The following is a 19,777-nucleotide window of genomic DNA, read 5'->3' on the forward strand; positions in this document are numbered from 1 at the left end:
TAACGGAATTGGTATCATTTATATCTTTTGACACAACTCTCTCAGCTGAATTGGGCTTTAGCAACAAGTTACAATGGTTTTTATTTATGCATCCAATCATCAGGAAGGAAGTCTGAAATACTGCATAAAGATGATAAAATTGGAAGTCTGGTTGTTGAGAAAACAAATAAATTTATTGCCATAGGGTTGCATAATTCCATGATTTGTCATAAGAATGTGGCTCACCTCAAATGTCTTCATTTCCAGTACTAATCCAATTTGTTTCTGAATGATGCCACATGATAACTGTTTAGGTTTTTTTGGGGGGTGGGGGGGTTATAACATTTATATTATTTATGTTATTGACATTCCATAAAAATGGTTTATTATCTAGCACTTTGTTCAAAACAAAGAAGAGATTTTAAGTTAAGACAGTTCCAAGTTGTGATGAATCATGAGAGTTTAGGCTATATAGTTCTATTGATAGTACTTCTGTCCTATTTTTAAAATCCACTAGTGTGATTTTATTTTGGGGGAATTACCAGCCTGGGCTGCCTGTAGACTCTTCCTTACCTCTGAACCAGTGGGAGTCCTGCCCCAAGCCTTATAGTTGCGTGAAGAGGGAGAGGGAACGATTTTCTTCCCTTTTTGAACATTTTTATTACAAATATACACAACATATGTAAAACATAACAAACACATTATAAATATTGATGAATAATATATTATTAGCAAAAGGTGCTAGCTCACTATGAAAACATTGAACTTTTTTAGCTGTGGGAATATTTGACATTTTTATTTATATTTTGTGTTGCTTTTTTGTAGTTGACCACCCTGAGCTTTTTGGAGGGGAAGGCAGGATTAATCAATAAAAGAAAATAATAATTTGACATTTACATTTTATTAATAAAGATGAATATACGCAAGATGCTTCATCTGATATCTTAGCAACAAGAGGATTCTAGCATAGCAAATGCTCTGTAATTAATATCTGTATTAGATTGTTGTTTCATATAATAAATAAAAGGCCCCCACAGTTGCTCAAATGTTTGCTTCTTTTGTCTGTCTTCATGTAAATGAGCAAAATCTGTTAACTTGACCTTTGAAGCTATTTACCGCATATAATCCTTTCCTTTTATGTTGGTGCTAGGCAGCATCTATTTCGGAGACAAAACTGTTTTTGCTGCCGTTAAAATATATGTGTGTGTGAATGATTTCTATCATTGCAACATTTCAGATGGAAGGGTTTGCCCTCCACTCCGCCTGTACTGCAATCCTGCAGAAAAAAATGGTACCACTGGGTAAAAGGCCTGTAGAAGGAAGCTTGTTGTATGAGTGTGGGCTCTCTTCATAATATGGAACCAAGATCATGTGGAGATATTATACACATACAGCAGGCTCTGCTGTACAGGCATCCGCTGCCCCAACGTGTGACCAGCAGGGCCACTGAGCCTAGCTTCCCCCTTCAGAATATTGCAGGAAGAAGTCAGGTCTCTGCTCTCCTCCTCCACACAATTACAACCACATTGGGGGAAACGCCACAGATGGTTCATAGTCTACTTTTTGCTCTCGAAGCAGCAGCTTTATGACTTCAATAACCAAAGCCTGCTTCCCAGCTAAATCTTTGTACTCGGTGTTGATCGTTGACAGTTACACCTGGCACAGCTGCCTAGGAGAAAATGCTGCGTGGTATCGTCACTCTACATTTCCATGTTGCTCAAGCAAGCTCTCATCACCACATGGGCATACTTAACTTCCCATACCATGGCCATGAGTGCCAACATGCTTTCTGCTAGAACACAAGAGTAAAAAAAAAGCCACACGTGCAGAATTAAATGACTTTCAACTTCTTCCCTACTTTTCCAGCAATGACAAACCAAACTGCACCACCCCAGTCATGACTCCAACTGATGTAGCAACAGCATATATAACAACCATCAGGGCTGATCATTATGCTGTTTGACACCATTTCCTAAGGTTTAAATATGAATTCTTGTTGGGTCTCTCGCTATGAAAAAGTACGTCTCCCATCTTTGTTTTCCAGCAACCGTTGTTAGTATTCATGCTTTGATGCTCCAGCAAACAGAGATGTTTAGATAATATATTCATATTGCACAGCCAAAGGATTGAGATATGCTTTTTGCATTCCTGTTATCTTTAGTTTTCACCTTGTTAACTTGCTTTTCCTTCCATTGTACTTCAACCAATATATGCATATATAAAACACAAACCTGCACCAGTTTCACCATGTGATGAAGCAGGCTTTTGCCTATAGAAACTCATGTCACAATAAGCCAGTTGGCTTTCAAAATCCCACAGCACTTTTGTCTGTTTGAAAGAAGCAACAGAACATACAACCACCCAAACTGTCCAAGACTCCAGTCCTGGGGCTTCCCAGTACATTTTTAAAATTATTTTTGGAGCGCACTCCCTGATACCAAAGTGAATAGGTAACTCCAGCTCCAGTGTGTACATCAGAGCATCTGTGGGGATACTGGAGATATTGGACTATCTAAAATTCTAAAAGAGTTAATATTAATATAGGTCATACCTAGTTTTAGGCTGTAGTTTTTTCCTCAGTTTTTAACTGCTAGCTCTATTGCCTTTCATATAATGCCAAGCTCTGAAAGCCGGAAAACCTAAAACACTGGCACACTCTATTTTATAAATATGCCTAAATGGCTCCTTGTTTTATTGCCACAGACCACACAGAGACCTATAAAGAACAACTTCAGATAGTCTCTCTGGTGCCTTTTAAAACTCAGCACCAGCAAATGCTTCTACTGTGTCACTGTAGTTTATGAATGTGAGCATAATGTTTCCCGCCGGCATTTCTACAGTATATGTTACATTTTATAATTCATCATTGTTTCCGAAAGCTCTGACATCTTTAAAGGCTGCTTTAAATTTATTTACCAGCAAATGAAAATGTTTATAGCTTTGTTAATTTTAAGAATAATATATATGGTCACATCTCCCTAAGCAAGGCTATGGAAGTATATTTACCTAATGATATTTTCCTCTTGCTCCACTCTATATCTCTCTCAATTTGCTGTAATAAAATTACTCATAAACATGTTAAGAAAATTTTTCACAAATGGAGAAAGGAACGGAAAAACAGTTTTCATACAAAGAGACCCAAACTGTCCAAAATAAGTTCATTGTGGGTTCAATTCCTTTAGCATTTGAAAATATCTAAAAGTCTGGTGGGGGAACTGAGCAAATTTCCCTATTTCCTGCCTAAAAATCAATGAAAAGGTTTCTGCATCGCACGTGTGTCCATGGCAGCGTCACATGATATGGAGTTGATATACCATATTGGCCTGAATATAAGCCGCATCAGAATATAAGCTGCACCTTTAAAATTCAAGGGGGGAGGGAGAAAAAAAAAGACAATACCCAAATATAAGCCGCTCCCTTAAAATTCTGCAGGCACTCACACCTGTTCCTGTTTTACTGTATGTCTGTTTCAGCAGCAATATCGTAAATGCCAAATTTTGTAAGGTTGTGAATTTAAGCCGCACTTTAACTTTTCACAGTCGAAATTTGGAAAAAAAAGTGAGGCTTATATTCAGGCCAATACGATTATGTGGAAGCCACGTAACACTTCCTGCACATTGTATAGGCAGCCCTACCATTGCAGCTACCACAGGAAACTATTAATGCAGGCTGAGCATAATATGACCACATACTCCCAAGTCTCTGCCTGTCCTCCCTTCAATCACCCTCCAGTAGTATAAACAAGAGGAAGATGTAATGCAACTGCATACAACTTCATTCAGCCTGAGGGCTCGCAGTTGCAGACACCAACCTTAGATGGAACGTGTCAACTATTCCACTGGAGTTTCTTCATAGGCAGTGAGATTATGCATACCACACAGAAATTTTTTCAATAACCAATAAGACTAATTCATTCAGGTTCCTCAGACCTGGACAGGTTTCCTTTATAATTATTTCTGTCATTCATACTTCAAATGAGGTCTAAGAAGTACTTCCATTGCATCTTGTATAATACCATTATTTTCATCTTCTACTCTAGCTCAAGTACAGAAGAGAGACAAAAGAGAACCCACCTGAAAACAAAACAAAATGCATTATCTTTACTGTTTGTTATATATAACAAACGAACAAACCCAATGAACCCATGCATGGAGTGAGCTTAAAATGGGAATCTTGTGATTATCTATTATATGTCGCACTTAATTATTATGCTTTTGATGTTTCCAAACTAATTCTTAAAGCAAAGCATTATTTTTCAAAAAAATATATCTTATGCCGGCTTAATGACGCATAAAGCATCATTAGGTAAATTCAAACCACATATAAAGCAGAAAATTAGTATTTCACCCGTAGCATAAACGATAATTGTCATTTATGAAGATTATGATACGGCATAATTAAGACCTTTTGTTTAGAGAAGGCTGATGAGAATTTATGCCCAATTGCTGAATAATGTGGCATGCCAGCATTGATCAAAGTATTAATGGGGGAACTATTAGCTTCCTTCCTTTCTGATTTCATTTCTGTAGACATTCGTCATGAATCTTAGAAAAGAAACGGTTCTGGTCTGTCACAGATAAAACAGACCTCTAGGAAAATATTTTAATGACAAGTTTCAACAGCTGTAATAGTCTCGGAAATGACTGTAGCTCTGAGAAAGGGGTGGAGCACAGCAGCATAGCACATACTCTGCAGGCAAGATGTCCCAGGTTCAATCCTAGAGGTCAGGTTCAATCCTAGGCACCTTCAGTTGGGTTCAGCCTCTTGAAAGTCCCATGGACTGCAAGAAGATCAAACCTATCCATTCTTAAGGAAATAAGCCCTGAGTGCTCACTGGAAGGACAGTTCGTGAAGCTGAGGCTCCAATACTTTGGGCACCTCATGAGAAGAGAAGAATCCTTGGAAAAGACCCTGATGTTGGGAAAGATTGAGGGCACTAGGAGAAGGGGACGACAGAGGACGAGATGGTTGGACAGTGTTCTCGAAGCTACGAACATGAGTTTGACCAAACTGCGGGAGGCAGTGGAAGACAGGAGTGCCTGGCGTGCTATGGTCCATGGGTCATGAAGAGTCGGACACAACTAAACGACTAAACAACAACAACATGGAGTCTGTAGAACAGATCTTTTTTCACAATAAAACTATTTTTTAAAGAAAGTATTTAATTGCAACCTCACAACTAATGAAGCCTGGCCAACTTTTCCCAGGAGACTGGAACTTTTCCCATTTATCTAAGCTCTCTGTACCACAAAATGTTGTGAAAACAACTTAAATGCATCAGCAAATACTGAATTTATTCACTCTGCTTTTTTTAAAAAAATTAAAGTTTTGCTTACCAGGAGTTGTCGCTCTACAAGGTGTCCTCTGAAGCTTTCCAGAATATTCCAATATCTCACCTTACACATGTGCAGTTCTAGACCTGGGACTGTGCAGATGCCACAACAAACTAGTAAAAAGCATGCCGCTCGACTACTATGTTACATGAAATCTGAATTTCATTCTAAAGCCGTCCCCGCCCAGACAACATTTCAATAGTAGGTGAAAAGTATTCTCATTCACTGATATTAACCTTAACAGATGAAGCACCTTGATGGAGCTTGGCATTTGGCTGATCCTAAATTAAATTCTTTGTCTTCATTTTCTATAAAGCTTGAATTCTAATAACCAGGGACAGTTACATAACTGCACTTCAAAGCATCGACCAAACCAAGCAGCTACAAAGCAACATTTTTGCCTTGGGCAATCACACTCCAGTGACTCATTCAAGTGACCTTATTTGCTCATTAGAAGCTCTAGGTGCAGGTTGCAAATGTCAGGGAGCTTAAATTTACATCTTCAAGAAGTACAGCTACCTGAATTTTAATGCTAATCTTCCTGAGATCTCAGGCCATATTTAACATTATTTACTTTGCTATCCAGTGACATACTGCTCCATCCCTACTATGAATCTGCATTAGTATGCCTTCACCCTAGTTATTAAATTGTTTGATGCTTCAGGTAGTATGCAAAACTAGAAAGCTTGCAGCTGAGGTAACTCTTTCTCTTTGACCCTTTGCAAAACTTTTTTTTTTAAAGCATCAACATATGTTTCATGCACTGCAGTGACATTATCATGCACACTGGAGGTAAAGGAACAACCCATTCTTTAAAAAATAAAATAAGCTGGAAGAAGGAAATTGGAAGTTCACACATCTGAATTGGTGATGAGACTATATTCTGCTTGCTGGAACAGCTCTTCGGACCAGAAAGCACAAATAAAATTAAAATTACAACATGGGGCAACATCTCTTGCATGTATGGGAAACTGGAAATGTTCTGAACCCTCTGGTGGGAAATGTTAGAGGCGTGTGGGTTTGTGGATTTATAAACCCACCCTTCACCATGCTGATCTCAGAGAAGGCTAAAAACAAAATGCGGACCTAAACCGAGTAAATTAGCACTACATGTCAGCAACACATAAAAATATCATGGGTGAAATCCAACACTGCATGTACCTTGACATGTGCAACAAGACTCTTCCCCTGTAAAAAGATCCAAATCCTCTTCTCTTCCAGAGTGCCCTCAGCTTTTTAGGATTAACACACACGCACACACACACTTAAAAAATTATAATACGTTAAACAGCAGGCAATTAATGAAGAACGGGCCAGGAGGACTGTCCCTCTCTGAAAGCCTGAGTAGTGAGAAGAAAGCAAAGTGAAAAAGACTTATGCACAGCACGGTTTAAGGCAAAAAGCATATATGAAAAGTTAGTTAATCATCTAGGAATGCAAATTAAACAGCCACTAAGGGTCATTTAGTAAGCAAACGAGAAAGGACAGCAAAAGCCCTTCACATTATTTCTGCAATTCCTTCATTTTTGTGTATACCAAATTTTAAAGTTCTGGTAAATTTTCTATCCATAACCTTTTTAAGTCCATAGTATCTCAAACGTCATCATTTCTCGCCAGAGGGTTGAACATACATTTCCAAGACAGGACTGAAAGCTTCAACTACTTGGATGAAATTCACAGCCTGGGTCAGAAAAAAGCAGGAATGAGAGACCTTCTCAGTGTAAGCTGACAGTGCTAGCTATTCTTAAAAGCATGACTGTGTGGATGAGTTTCTCCCTAATGTTTCACGTCCAATGGCACCATGGCTTGATCAATACCTGTCTAGGCACTCTAGATGTTGCTTTGAATGCATTTCTCATATACTGTATAAAGTTCTCTTGCACTGTAGGCGACACAGTATTACAGCGATATGAAATGCTCATATATGGGTGCATTTGTGAAGTCAGGACAGAAGCTCTGAGACACAGGACAGGTGCTTTCTGCCATAACTTCCCTGTGGTAGAAGCTGGTTAAATGAAGACACAGGTAACTGTGAGAGTGAATGTCACACTCAGAGTCAGAATTGTGCTTGAAGTTTCACACTATTAGAGGCAAAACCCTGCAGGGAAGTAGTGTGGCAAAAATGGCAACAAAGTTCAGATTATGCATACTGTAGTACTTTAACGCACGTGTGTTCCCATGTGTGTGTTTCCTGTTGAAATGGGTTTAGCCCATTTGTAAGTAATACAAGATACAGTCTTCTCTGTGGAACGTCTTTCCCCATAGAGTTGCATTTGTCCCACTATCCCCATCAACATTTCAATTTAAATTAAATATGCACCTGTTTGTCTAGACATGTGGAGATAGGCGATTCGGGTTTGATGGCCTAGTATAGTCAATGTCTGTCCTACTGAGTAAATTGTTTTTAGCTGATATTATTTTCTACTATTTTTAAAATGACTTTTATTTTAATAGGCTAGAAAAAACATTCTATTTTTGACTACTACGTCGTACAGTGCCCTGGGCTGCTACAGGAGGAAGGATGGAGTACAAATAAATAAATAAAAATAAAAGATATCTTGTGCATTGGTTTCTCCATTAGATTTATTTTCCCCCTCTCTTAATATTAAAAAGTCATGTTGAATTTTATGTAAGCAATTATTTGTGTTGAGAATGCCTGATGTATTTTCACTTCATTAAATCCTAATCTGATTTCCACTGAGTCAAAATAAATGTAGAGAGCACACAAGAAACAGTGGCAAATGCTACCACTGGGTGCATCTCTCAAACTAATTTTCCAATATCATTTGCTTGAATAAGAATTCAATTTTGCTTTGACTACGCTTATGTTCAGTTCACAGTGTTGGGACTGCATTGATGCCCTGGAGAAACTAGCAATGGACATAGCTACCAAGTTCCAGATTGAAAAATCTGGGACCAGCAGCAGCGGCACGGCAGCGGAAGTCGCTTTTACTCGACTTCCGGACATGAGTAGAAGCGAATTCTGGCGTCACTCTGCCCATTTCCAAAATGGCCGTGGCGCCAGAAGTCACTTCTACGCACTTCCGGACATATGTAGAAGCGACTTCTGGTGCCGCGCCCATTTTGGAATTGGCAAAGCGGCACCAGAAACATGGCCGCCGGCAGGAGCTGCTTTACGGGAGATAAATCCACTCGGGAGACCAGCGGGAAACGGTAAGAAAATACGGGGGTTTCCCGGGCAAAACGGGGTACTTGGCAGCTATGGCAATGGACCAAACTCATTGAAAACCACTGAGACCTTTCACTTGCAATTCACAACAGGAAAATAGGAGCTAGGGAATTTGACTCAAAAACTGTACACCAGGCATCCCCAAACTTTGGCCCTCCAGATGTTTTGGACTACAATTCCCATCATCCCTGACAATTGGTCCTCTTAGCTAGGGATCATGGGAGATGTAGTCCCAAAACACCTAGAGGGCCACAGTTTGGGGATGCCTGCTGTACACTATATAGTGGTCTAGCATAATTCAAGGTGAAAAGTAATTCACACTGGATTCTATTGGTCTTCATCAATCTCATATGCTGAGAGTTTAAATGCATACTAAAATACAAATAATGCAGAAATATTTGGGTTCTCTTTCCATACACATATATAAAGTAGGCTAAAATTTAGCTTTCATCTGCAAGCCCTTCTACTAAACACCACCACATGGAAATGATGTCATGGAATAATTCATAAACATTCTACATAGTTTGCCTCTCCAAGGACAACAACCTCCATTATGGGAAGAAACAGGGCAGCCAGGGGCTGGCATTTGCATAGGATCGCTTAGAGCAGTGGTGGCAAAACTCGGCCCTCCAGATGTTTTGAGACTACAACTCCCAAGATTCCTAGCTAACAGAACCAGTGGTCAGGGATGATGGGGATTGTAGTCCCAAAACATCTAGAGGGCCAAGTTTGGCCACCACTGGCCTAGAGTTAGAGGAGCAAAGAGGCAAGGAATAGTGCAGCTAAAGGAAGGACAACAGTGGGTTTAGAAAAATATGCTTAATAAACAGACTGATGCAAGAGGAAGAGGTCTTATGGGCACACAAGGTATAGGTTTGACAAAGGTGGACTGCAAGGATGAGAGGAAAGTGGTGTGCATGTGGGGAAATCTCATGCAGATTCTACGAACAGCTGAGCTATAAACTGATGGAAGAAAATGAGAAAAGAAGGATGCTTTGGAGATTGGGTCCTGCTGCCAAGAAAAGCAAACACAGAGAGAGGCTTAAAGAGACATGCTGGAAGCTGTTATCATCTCAGGAACCAGTATTCATTTAAAGTCAAAGCCTTCACACAACACACACAGAGAAGAGAAGTTATGGATGGGCATTATAAAATACCTGCTGTGGCCCTTTGTCCATGTTGGAAACTTGACTTGCTACCAATGTGATGAGGCAGAGCAAGAAATAAGCCTATTTACCAAATAAACTTTGGCAATGCATACAAAGTTACTGAATGCAAAACAACAACAACAACAACAACAACAACAACAAAACCACCAAACATAAAAGCTAAAATTTGCTAAATCCTGGAAGGTACTAATTTTCAAGGTAATTGGCAAAGCTGTCATTAAAAGAGTGAGCCAAGGACAACAAAATTATGCATGATTTCACAATGATAAGAAAATACTGAGAAACGACGTAAGGCGCTCCAACGTTGCTATCACAGTAACAAATAAAGGGTACAAGGCTCTGAATGCAGATTTGGATTGAGGAAGGCAGGCATGGAGTAAATTGGTTCCTGTCCCACCCTTGCATGAACACATCCTTGCTAAAGGCTGTGCATTTAAGAGCCTGGGGAAGGAGTCAATTCCCACGCAAACTGACCCAGACTAGAAGTTCCAAATTAAATGGTTTACTTTCCAAGTGAAGGCCTTGTATAAAATGTAGTCACACCCCAAGCCACACACAACCCCCCCCCCAAAAAAAACCCTAACAGCAAGAGTCTGAACATTCTTACTCAGAAGTAAGTCCTGTGTGTCATGGGGCGTACTCCCAAACTGATATTTAGGACTGCAGTATAAAGATTTGTAACTGTCTTTGCTCAGATGCATCGTTTTTTACCTATGTCTCTTTCATCACCGCATCTCTCTATTATCAGCACACTGCTGAATTTTTAAACTCCCTTAGGCAGGAATCTTTTTTCTTTTGCTTTGCATATAGAGAAAAGAAACTGCATATTGGTGGTGCTATATAAATCACATTATCAGCTACAACTGGAGCTATGTGAACCATACCACTATAAACACATTTCCCACACATTTGTGTCCATCCACATACTCAAGGATGTTATCTTATGCATTTTTTTCACATTGTTCAGCTATTATACAATTAATAAAATGCAAACATACTGCACATTTACAAGTGTAAATTTTGTTCTAATGGAGAGCCAAAGTAAAAGAATTTAAATTAACACTGCAAAAACAAACTACTGAACAAAACTATATATTGAAGTCAAATTTTAAACAACAGTGAAGACGCATCATGTCGTTAGAGGCCCATTATGGCTGTTTCGACTGTTTTCAGATTTTTATTATTATTTATAAACCTGCTTTTGTTTTTGGTTCCCATGGAGCCTTGAAGAGAAAGAGTGGGATATAAATAATAATAATAATAATAATAATAATAATAATAATAATAATGGTTTACATTCATGAAGTGGAAGCCTCAGGCTCCTCTGTCACTTCTCTGGCATGACCACAAGGAGGAAAAATCTGCTTCCTGCTGTTCGACAACTGTGGTTTATCATTAAATTAAAAAAAGGGCAAATAGTGATTAAACTATTGTTTATTGAAATACACCAAGATGATAAATCACAGTTTGAGACGGGCTGAGATGGAACAATTTGCCCTTTCCGGGCATAAAAAGGAGGCAGGTGTATCTAATCTCCTCCTCATGGTTGTGCTAAATGTCGTGAGAAGAGGAAAGACCAAGTGAGCCTGAGGCTCGTTCACATAGTGCTAAACTATAGTTTAGTGTTAAATCCAAAATGAAGTCATAATGATAAACACAAATAGGAAAGGATATTTTCCTGGTTTTTCTATACCCACTCTGTAGTCTGTGTAGCTTTTAGATGGGTGGAAATTGAATATAAACAGAAGATTTGCCCTCTCAAAAGCAATAACTTTGTTTGATTCATGTTTTTCACTCACGTAAGCCTGCAAAAGATAAAGAAAGGTAGATTTAGATGCTTACTAAAATGATTTTGAACTTAAACCACATAGAAGTAGGGCAATATGTTTACCATCATAGTCAATTCAACCAAGAGATTCTGGAGATGAAAGAAGTTCACGTAAGTGACAGTCTGTCATGAAGTAAGTAACTTCATATAAGAATTCAGATTTTAAAAAGCTGGGTAAGCTATAAGAGGGGGGGGGAGGAATAACGAGCCTGCTATAGTGCTATATATTTCACTTTAGCTATTGAAGGTGGTGGTATGCATATCTGTGGAGAAAATCCACCACAATGACATCTGAGGAGAAAATTCTTTCAAAGGCCCTGTCCTTTACTTCACAATTCTTTTTAAGTGTTCTCTGTTCCTTCTTGCTTAGGCCAACAGCTGGATTGATGGAGATTTATGGCTGCACAGAATTTTACTTTTGACATGAATCTTATAAGCAGTGTCTTTGAGATGCTGCCTGTGTCACTTTTGAATGCTTAATCAATTTCATGTCAATTTTGCTCAGGAGAGGGAAATGGGAAGTATGCTGAGTGAAGAACCTCACTGCTTAAGAAAAGAGGTGCTTGTGGAGGAAGGAACATCTGAAGCAATCAAGTGGCGCACAATATTCTAAACAATTTCAGTTCACTATATATTATACACACCAAAAAGAAATTTTGTTTTATAAAGTGGTGCTTGCTACATGTGTTATTTCAGAGGGCAATTTTGCTTGAACCATGTATGAATTACAGAGGGCTAATTTCAAGTCGGGAGAGGGCTAAAGAGTACCTGCTATGTCACTGGAAGACAAGTGCGTGGCATTCAAGTTGAACTGGGGCAGCTATTAGGTATTAATATCAGAGTTGAATGCTGGGGTTTTGGAACTGTACTATACCTGTATGAATGAATTTATTATTTCAGTCACAGACCAGTTCCAGCTCACATACAAAATCAGGAAACACAATAGGGGTACATTTAAATTTGCAGTTCGGTATAACAGGGACAGTACAGATATAGCAGCAATTAAAAGATATACCGGTAAATTAGATCTTACTCACTAAAATATAACCTGAAGTTGTCATTTAAAACCTTAATCATGATGATATCACAGCTTGTTCCCTAAGTTTTATGGCAATCGCACAGAATTTGGCAACCTTTTACATGATCTCTGGATCTTTGTCCTCTTCCAGAGATTTTAAACCAATGTTTAAAATCGGACCCATTTGAAGATTTTTGCATAGCAGGGGTGATAAATGCTGAGCGTATGTTTCCATAGAAATGACATCATAAAAAGGCATAAGACAGTTTCTACCTCCATCAAGGCAGACTCTTTCCGTGTATGGTTTTTACCTGTATTATATTTTATTATACCTGGTACTATACCTGTATTTAGCAAGAAATTAAGCACATACAATGAGAGTGCAATCCAAATCTATTGGTATTTGCTGCTAGAGCGGGTTAGCATATGAAGGGAGTGGTCACCCACCAGCCTTTGATGTGGGGGCTCTGTTGCGGCTGCAAAAACCTTTGCTGAAGCAGCAGAAAGAACAGGAGGTAAGGAACTGCTGCTAGCAGTTGGTGGTATTAGACGCAGGGATGCAAAGCAGGGAATGGGAGCAAAGCAGAACCACCAATGGATCCACTGGATTAAAAGCTGCACCATCCCTGTGAAAGAAACCTGATCTGCGGCCCTCAGCTACGTACATCAAGCTGGAGATCCGCATAGGGACAAGAAAACTCCACCCCACCCAACTTCCTCTCTAGCCAGCTTGAGCAGCAGAGTTTGGGATGTGGCAGTGATTCTCACTCTGATGCTTTGTAGCCCAGGTTTGGATTGTTCTGTAAGTTGCGTGAGGGTGAAGGTACAGTAAAAAAGAAGAAGAAGAAGAAGAAGAAGAAGAAGAAGAAGAAGAAGAAGAAGAAGAAGAAGAAGAAGAAGAAGAAGAAGAAGAAGAAGAAGAAGAAGTGGTGCAAGAATTAACAACGGGGAAACTAAATACAATTAAGGACAGATGCAGGAAAGACTCTTGCCTGTGTTCAAGTCTCACTGATTCAGTGGGACTTACGATAAGAATGTATAGGATTAGGCTGCACAGGAATGCTGGCTCAGAGATCAGAGGTCTGGTTTAAAAGTTATACAGTAATTGACCTCATGGTGCTATTTTTCCCCTTACAGGCTTTAAAAATCTCTGAAATAATCCTTATTGACAATGTGCTGCCTGCCTATGTTGCAAGAGAAAAGCAGAACATTTATTAATGACAAACAATTGGTAGAGGCACCAGGACAATTTCGTCCTAGTGAGTGGCCAGATAGGTTGTGATGAAAATAAGAACGAACAGCGTCTACTATAACGCCATTGGCTACCGCATATCTGCTTTGCATGTTAAATATGAAAAAAGGTATTAATTTCCAATGCAAAATCTGGTTGAATCAGAAAAGCAACAAACCGTGGATGACACTTTAGACTAATTGCTTACCTATGAAATTAATTTTCATAAAACAACTCATTCTGTAAAGTTCTATGGTTATTTTACTGCTGCTTCTTCTCTCTTTCTCCCTGAGTTATATAGCTGCAAAGCTTTCCAAAAAGTCTCCTGTGGCAGCAACTGTGATAATTAAAAGCTGCAATCCTATCTATTGTCAACACAAGTGTTGACAGTCTGGGAAACGTGCGTAAAATAGCCTGAGAGGTAGAGCAATGAATGCATACAGCTTGTTAGTTATCTTTCATTCCTTTAGTAACTTCAGCATCCTTTATTTCTTCATACTTGCGTAGCATTCTTCTACTGCTCCAACCAATTCACATATATTAACTGAGTAACATACATGTAAGGAAGGTCAAGAAGGCTAAGGCTGTGAGATATTAAGTAGCCTTAAGCAAGTGCCTAAATTCATGGCAAAGTGGCATTAGAACCAGGGACTCAACGCATAACATTCTTAGAACCAAGCTTCACATTATGTTTAATCTATATAGTGCAGCTGTGTCTCTCATTTTTCTTAAATTAATTACAGCTGCTAAGGAGGGGGTTGTTGTTGTGATTATGGCTGGGAGAAAAATTCCATCCTCAGCAGCCATGTCTCCCTTGAAAATTGTGGAAACAAAAAATAAAAAAATTCCTTCCGTAGCACCTTAGAGACCAACTAAGTTTGTCATAGGTATGAGCTTTCGTGTGCATGCACACTTCTTCAGATACCTTCAGAAAATTGTGCACCACCATGTGGCTGGTGCCAATAAGCATCCTCCAGAGCGGAAGTTGATCTAAGAAAAACAAGAGTGATTGCTACATGCTTTTCATTACGTGTCACGTGTCATTTGATCCTGAATGAGCTCCCTTAAAAACATAAGGGGATGTCAGGTCAAAAGCTCAACTAGTCTATCATCCCATTTTCCATAGTGACCCACTAGATCCCACCAAGAAGTACATAGGCAGGAAATTAAGGGACTCACCCCAGCACCTGGTATTCAGTGGCTTACTGCCTCTGAACATATAGTTGCCCATTTTCCAACCATACCATGCACATATGGCTGCACCACTGATTTCATGGTCATTTCTCCACCCCTTTCCCCTTCCACATCTTAAATTATATTGTGTATAATATGCCAATTAGTGGTTTTATGGGCTAATAGCAGCAGCTTCTTTCTCCTAGATAAGCCCTGGTATTCACAATACTCCCACAGCATGGTAGCCAAGCTGGTGGGGTAATGAGGGAGGGGCTGCACCAGGTGGGAGGGGCTTATACCATGGCTCCTCCTCAAATCAGCATCCAAGATGGGCCAGTGTCGTGGAGTGGTGCCACAGAGATGCCCTCTGACACTGACATTGCTGGCGCTTATCAAGATGATCTTGGAGCTGGGCAAGGGTGAGGTTGGGGTTGAGAAGACTCCCCAAAATGTGCCTGCACAGCCCCAACCTTGCCACCACCCCGCATCAATCACACTGGTAAGCAGCAGAGACAGCAGGGTTGGGAGGGTAGCATTAAAAACTGGTTCAATGCTCATGTGGGGAACAGCTTCAATATGGATGCTCCATGACACACAGGAATTCTCATGCTACCTTTCAGGTGGGGAAAGGAGTCACATGGTTGGGTAACATTAGTATCAGCAAAGATACTAATCTACTCCTCATTGCCCTGCCAATAGAATAGCCACACTTCTACCATGCTGTTCTAATCATTGCTGGTAGGATATGCAAACCATCTGCAGATATCAACGTTTCAGCCGCCTTTCTGCAGATGTATAATTAGCAAGTCTTTCTCCACTGCGTGGAACAGATGGAAATACTCTTAATAATGGCATATAAGTAGAATTTTTGACTCAATTGCAAATGGTTGTATGCCATGATTTCATCAGTTTTCACACTCAGTTGCTGCTTGATTTTCAGGGTTCTCCCCTCAGCACCTGCATGCCTCTATTCAGGAGAGCGCCCCAATTTCTAGCATATGATTTGCAGGAAGCTGCCGAATGCAAGAGGGGCATGCAAAGTCACCTTATGCCTATTCTCTTCCACCAGCATTTGTTTAAGTATTTGTTTAAGCATTTGCTTAAGTATTTTACAAATAAGGCTGCATAATATGGAAACAGTCAAAGTGTTCCTAATTTAAGCAAATTACCGGGCAATGTGAAGCTTGCAAATGGGAGCTAAGAATAATAAGAAAGCAAGAAATGTAGCACAACAACTGAACCTGGCAGTGAGTTTATTTGCAGTCTAGTTCTACAGTTAAGTAGAATATTGATATTATGATAACAAACATTTAACAATTTATTGAAAGCTAAAAGCATTTTCTAAAAATAAGCACAGTTGTTATTATTATTATCAAACAAATATGTCAAAATAATGTAAACATTAGATGTGATCTAGACAGTTTTATTACTGGACATAAAATAAAATAAAATACATCAAATGGAGGGGAAAGAAAAGATCTTTCTTTTCATGGTAAACAGGAGACTGTTTCATTGTGATATGAACACAACATCACCACTCATATGCTTTGAAAATATGTTAAAAGGAGAACGCAGAATATAAGAAATTGCTTTATTTTCTTTTCAAATGCAGTTTACTATTAGAATTTCAAACATGCACAATACTTGTGACAAATGCAAAAAACCTAATGTATATACTTTACCGGGGGTGATGAAAGCCAGCCAAATCTTTCTTCCAACTTGTTAATATCTCTGTCGAATTCATTTAGGAATCGATAGCGAAGAAGCTGATCATCAGCTAAATGAAACTGTCTCCTGGCATAATGGAAGCTTTCATTATTGCCTTGTCTGGGAAAGTCTAACCATTCTGGATGCCCAAACTCATTACCTATATTAAACAAAACAAAGATAAAGAGATACAATATAAATATGTCTGCAATAGTTAACACCTCTCCAAAACACATTCAAATGCATAGTTCTTAAAAATATATACTTAAACTATATTTTTTTGGGTCTTTGAACCAGGAGTGAGCAACTTTCCAGAGGCCACATGCCAAGGGTGGGTGGGTGGGTGGGGTAAATACACCACATTTTTTTAAAGACAGTGCTGACTCTGAGGGTCCTGAAAGCAACAAATGATCCACTAAGAAGATCAGAGACTAGACAAGAGGTTACTGGATGGGTGGGTGTTCCATTGTCCCCAGGCAACAGAGCTGTGGACATTGAAAAAGTTGCACTTAAATCATACTATGAACAGCTGAGAAGTGAAATCTAAAGTTTAAAAATTGGCAGGTGGCTTGTTTGACCTGCTTGCAAAAGTATTCTAAGCAATGTATTCTCACCCATGCTAGCTGATGATGATGGGGCTTGTAGTCCAACAACATATGGGGATCGCCCATCTGGCTAGGTTTCCCCAACCATTCTGGGTGGCTTCCAACAGAAAAATGAAATAAAATAATCAATTAAACATTAAAAGCCTCCCTAAACAGGGCTTCAGATGTCTTCTAAAAATCTGGTAGCTGTTTTTCTCTTTGACATCTGGTGGGAGGGCGTTCTACAGGCTGGGCGCCACCACCGAGAAGGCCCTCTGCCTGGTTCCCTGCAACTTGGCTTCTCGCAACGAGGGAACTGCCAGAAGGCCCTCGGTACTGGACCTCGGTGTCCGGGCAGAACGATGGGGGTGGAGACGCTCCTTCAGGTGCTACGTGACATTAGAGGGAGGAATCTCCTCCTTATTTCAGACATTGAAATAAAGTGAGTTTTAATCTGAGGATGGTATATAAATCAAATATTAATGTATAATCAAGCCAACTCATTTCTCATGTTTTGCTTTTTGAATGCAACAGATGCATTAGATTGGTTGGTTTCTCCACTTGCCCACAAACCAGGATCAGTCTTCCCAATCTGGTGGTCTGCAGATGTTGCAGAATTAAATGTCCATCATCCTCAACCACTGACCATGCTGGTTGGGGCTGATGGGAACTGAAGTCCAACTAACATCTGAAGGGAACCAGGTTGTGGAGAAAGACTTCTATTTCATAAACTCAAATAGAAAGACAACTTGGAGAGTAATGCTAAATTCATCCATGGAGTCTCCATTTGAGGCCTTCCCTGAGGTTTTCATTATTAGGAACCATAAAGGGAAAATACAGACAGTTGTGGGAGAATATATGCTTATAAAATATGGTTCTAAACACTGTTCATACTTGGAATACTAGCAAGAAATATTAGCTAGGTAAAAAACAACAACAAATCCATCATAAAAGAAAGCAAAAACAAGGCACAAAACGCAAATAGTTTTGAATAGTGCCACTTTGTAAACGAACCACCAAGCAGCAAATTAAATTTCATCTTGACATATGTAGCCATTAAGCTCCACATTCAGAAAAAAGCAAACCATCACAAAACACTAACATAAGTATGAAGTACTGTGCCTGAATCACAGAAAAACAGTGAAAGTGACCTTGGGCTAATAATGGATTGAAAATATGATGAAAATGTTGGGAGAGTATGATGGTGAAATTTGCATCAAATCAAAACAGGAACCCTCATTATTTAAAAATGGTATTATATGATGGTATCCAAATTCAGATGGATGCTATATACAATGTATGCACACATTCCTATCTCATGTGTGCTAGATAAGGTTAGGAAAGACTTGAGTGATGTGAATGAAACACAACATGTATTTTGGAGACAGCTATAAAAGAAAAAAGGTAGCTTAAAGCAATTTTTAAAGGCTTGTAGAATTTCAGATCAACATAACATTTTAGCCTTAAATAAGGAATGCGCTCCCATGTTTAATCTCTGAAAAGAAGCATAAGAGTTAATAGCCATTCTTGTTCACAAAAAATGTAGTACATATGGATTGTCTAGAAAATGATGCTGGGAGAGGCTGTTCTTTTCTAGTCTACACAGGAGGGGAAGAGGAAACGAGATGGTGATGATGATGATGATGATAATAATAATAATAATAATAATATCTTATAATTTCTCTCAGGTAACAAGTGATGTGAACCATCTATGCCCACTGTTAGAGCAAGGAATACTGTGTCAGATGGACAAACACGCAGCTGCTTATGTGGTTGTCACTTACAAATGGGTAGCCTTCAAGAAAAATATCTGCAGGATTCTCCTTTTGTTTTTCATTTCTTGCACAACCAGCAGCTTTAACAAGTGGGTAACTGAAGATTTCTGAGCGCTAACGTACTATTGGGATTTCTTTCTCAGTAATTAATTTCTTTTCCTCCCTCCACTTCTATGTAAAGGTCCAAACTATAAATTGACAACAAGCCAGCTGCTGCAAGTGATGGAATGTGAGACAACAATACTAATTGGGAGTGGGGGAGGAAACTCCATTAGCTTAACATTTTGATTAGTAGATGCTTTTATTTCACAAAACTATAATGAATATTAATTTCACATAGGAATTAATTGAAGTATACCGCTGTGTACGTGTGCATTTGTGAATTACGATTTTCTATGCAGACATCAATGAATAAACTGATATATTAAAAACAACCATGCTGGTGTGCAGTTGTAAGGCAATATGTGTATTAGTTTTGGCAGTACATGGTGCTGGCAATTTACCAGTCATGGATTTAGAAGGTGTACTAAAAATACATTTAAAACTCTTGCATAAAATTACAGTCCTTTGTTAGTGCCTGCTAGGACTGTGGAAAAATATGATCACCTGGCATCTTGGACAACTAATGCTTTGCAGTGCCTTTCATGCCATGAGCTAAGGGGATCTTTTTAAGGAACACATCAGGGTCCCTGAAATTTTGCTGATTCTGTAATGCTTGCATTTGTTGACAACCCTCTTACCCAGGAGTATGCCCAGGACTCAAGGCATCTATTATCCTGAAACCTGAAAG

At 39.2% G+C, this 19,777-nt stretch overlaps 1 protein-coding gene across 2 annotated transcripts in view; it reads right to left on the reverse strand.

Annotated features, from left to right (window-relative positions):
• GBE1 (1,4-alpha-glucan branching enzyme 1) overlaps positions 1–19,777 on the reverse strand; it is a 160,463-nt gene that overhangs the window by 15,267 nt on the left and 125,419 nt on the right. For both annotated transcript variants that reach the window (XM_035114821.2, XM_035114820.2), the window contains exons 13-14: positions 16,604–16,788; positions 11,346–11,476 (exon numbers count right to left, since the gene is read on the reverse strand). In XM_035114821.2, the coding sequence (XP_034970712.2) occupies positions 11,346–11,476; positions 16,604–16,788 (316 nt within the window). The remainder of the gene's footprint in view (positions 1–11,345; positions 11,477–16,603; positions 16,789–19,777) is intronic.

The sequence above is a fragment of the Zootoca vivipara genome, chromosome 4 (assembly GCF_963506605.1).
Source record: "Zootoca vivipara chromosome 4, rZooViv1.1, whole genome shotgun sequence".
In the NCBI taxonomy this organism is placed as follows: domain Eukaryota; kingdom Metazoa; phylum Chordata; class Lepidosauria; order Squamata; family Lacertidae; genus Zootoca; species Zootoca vivipara.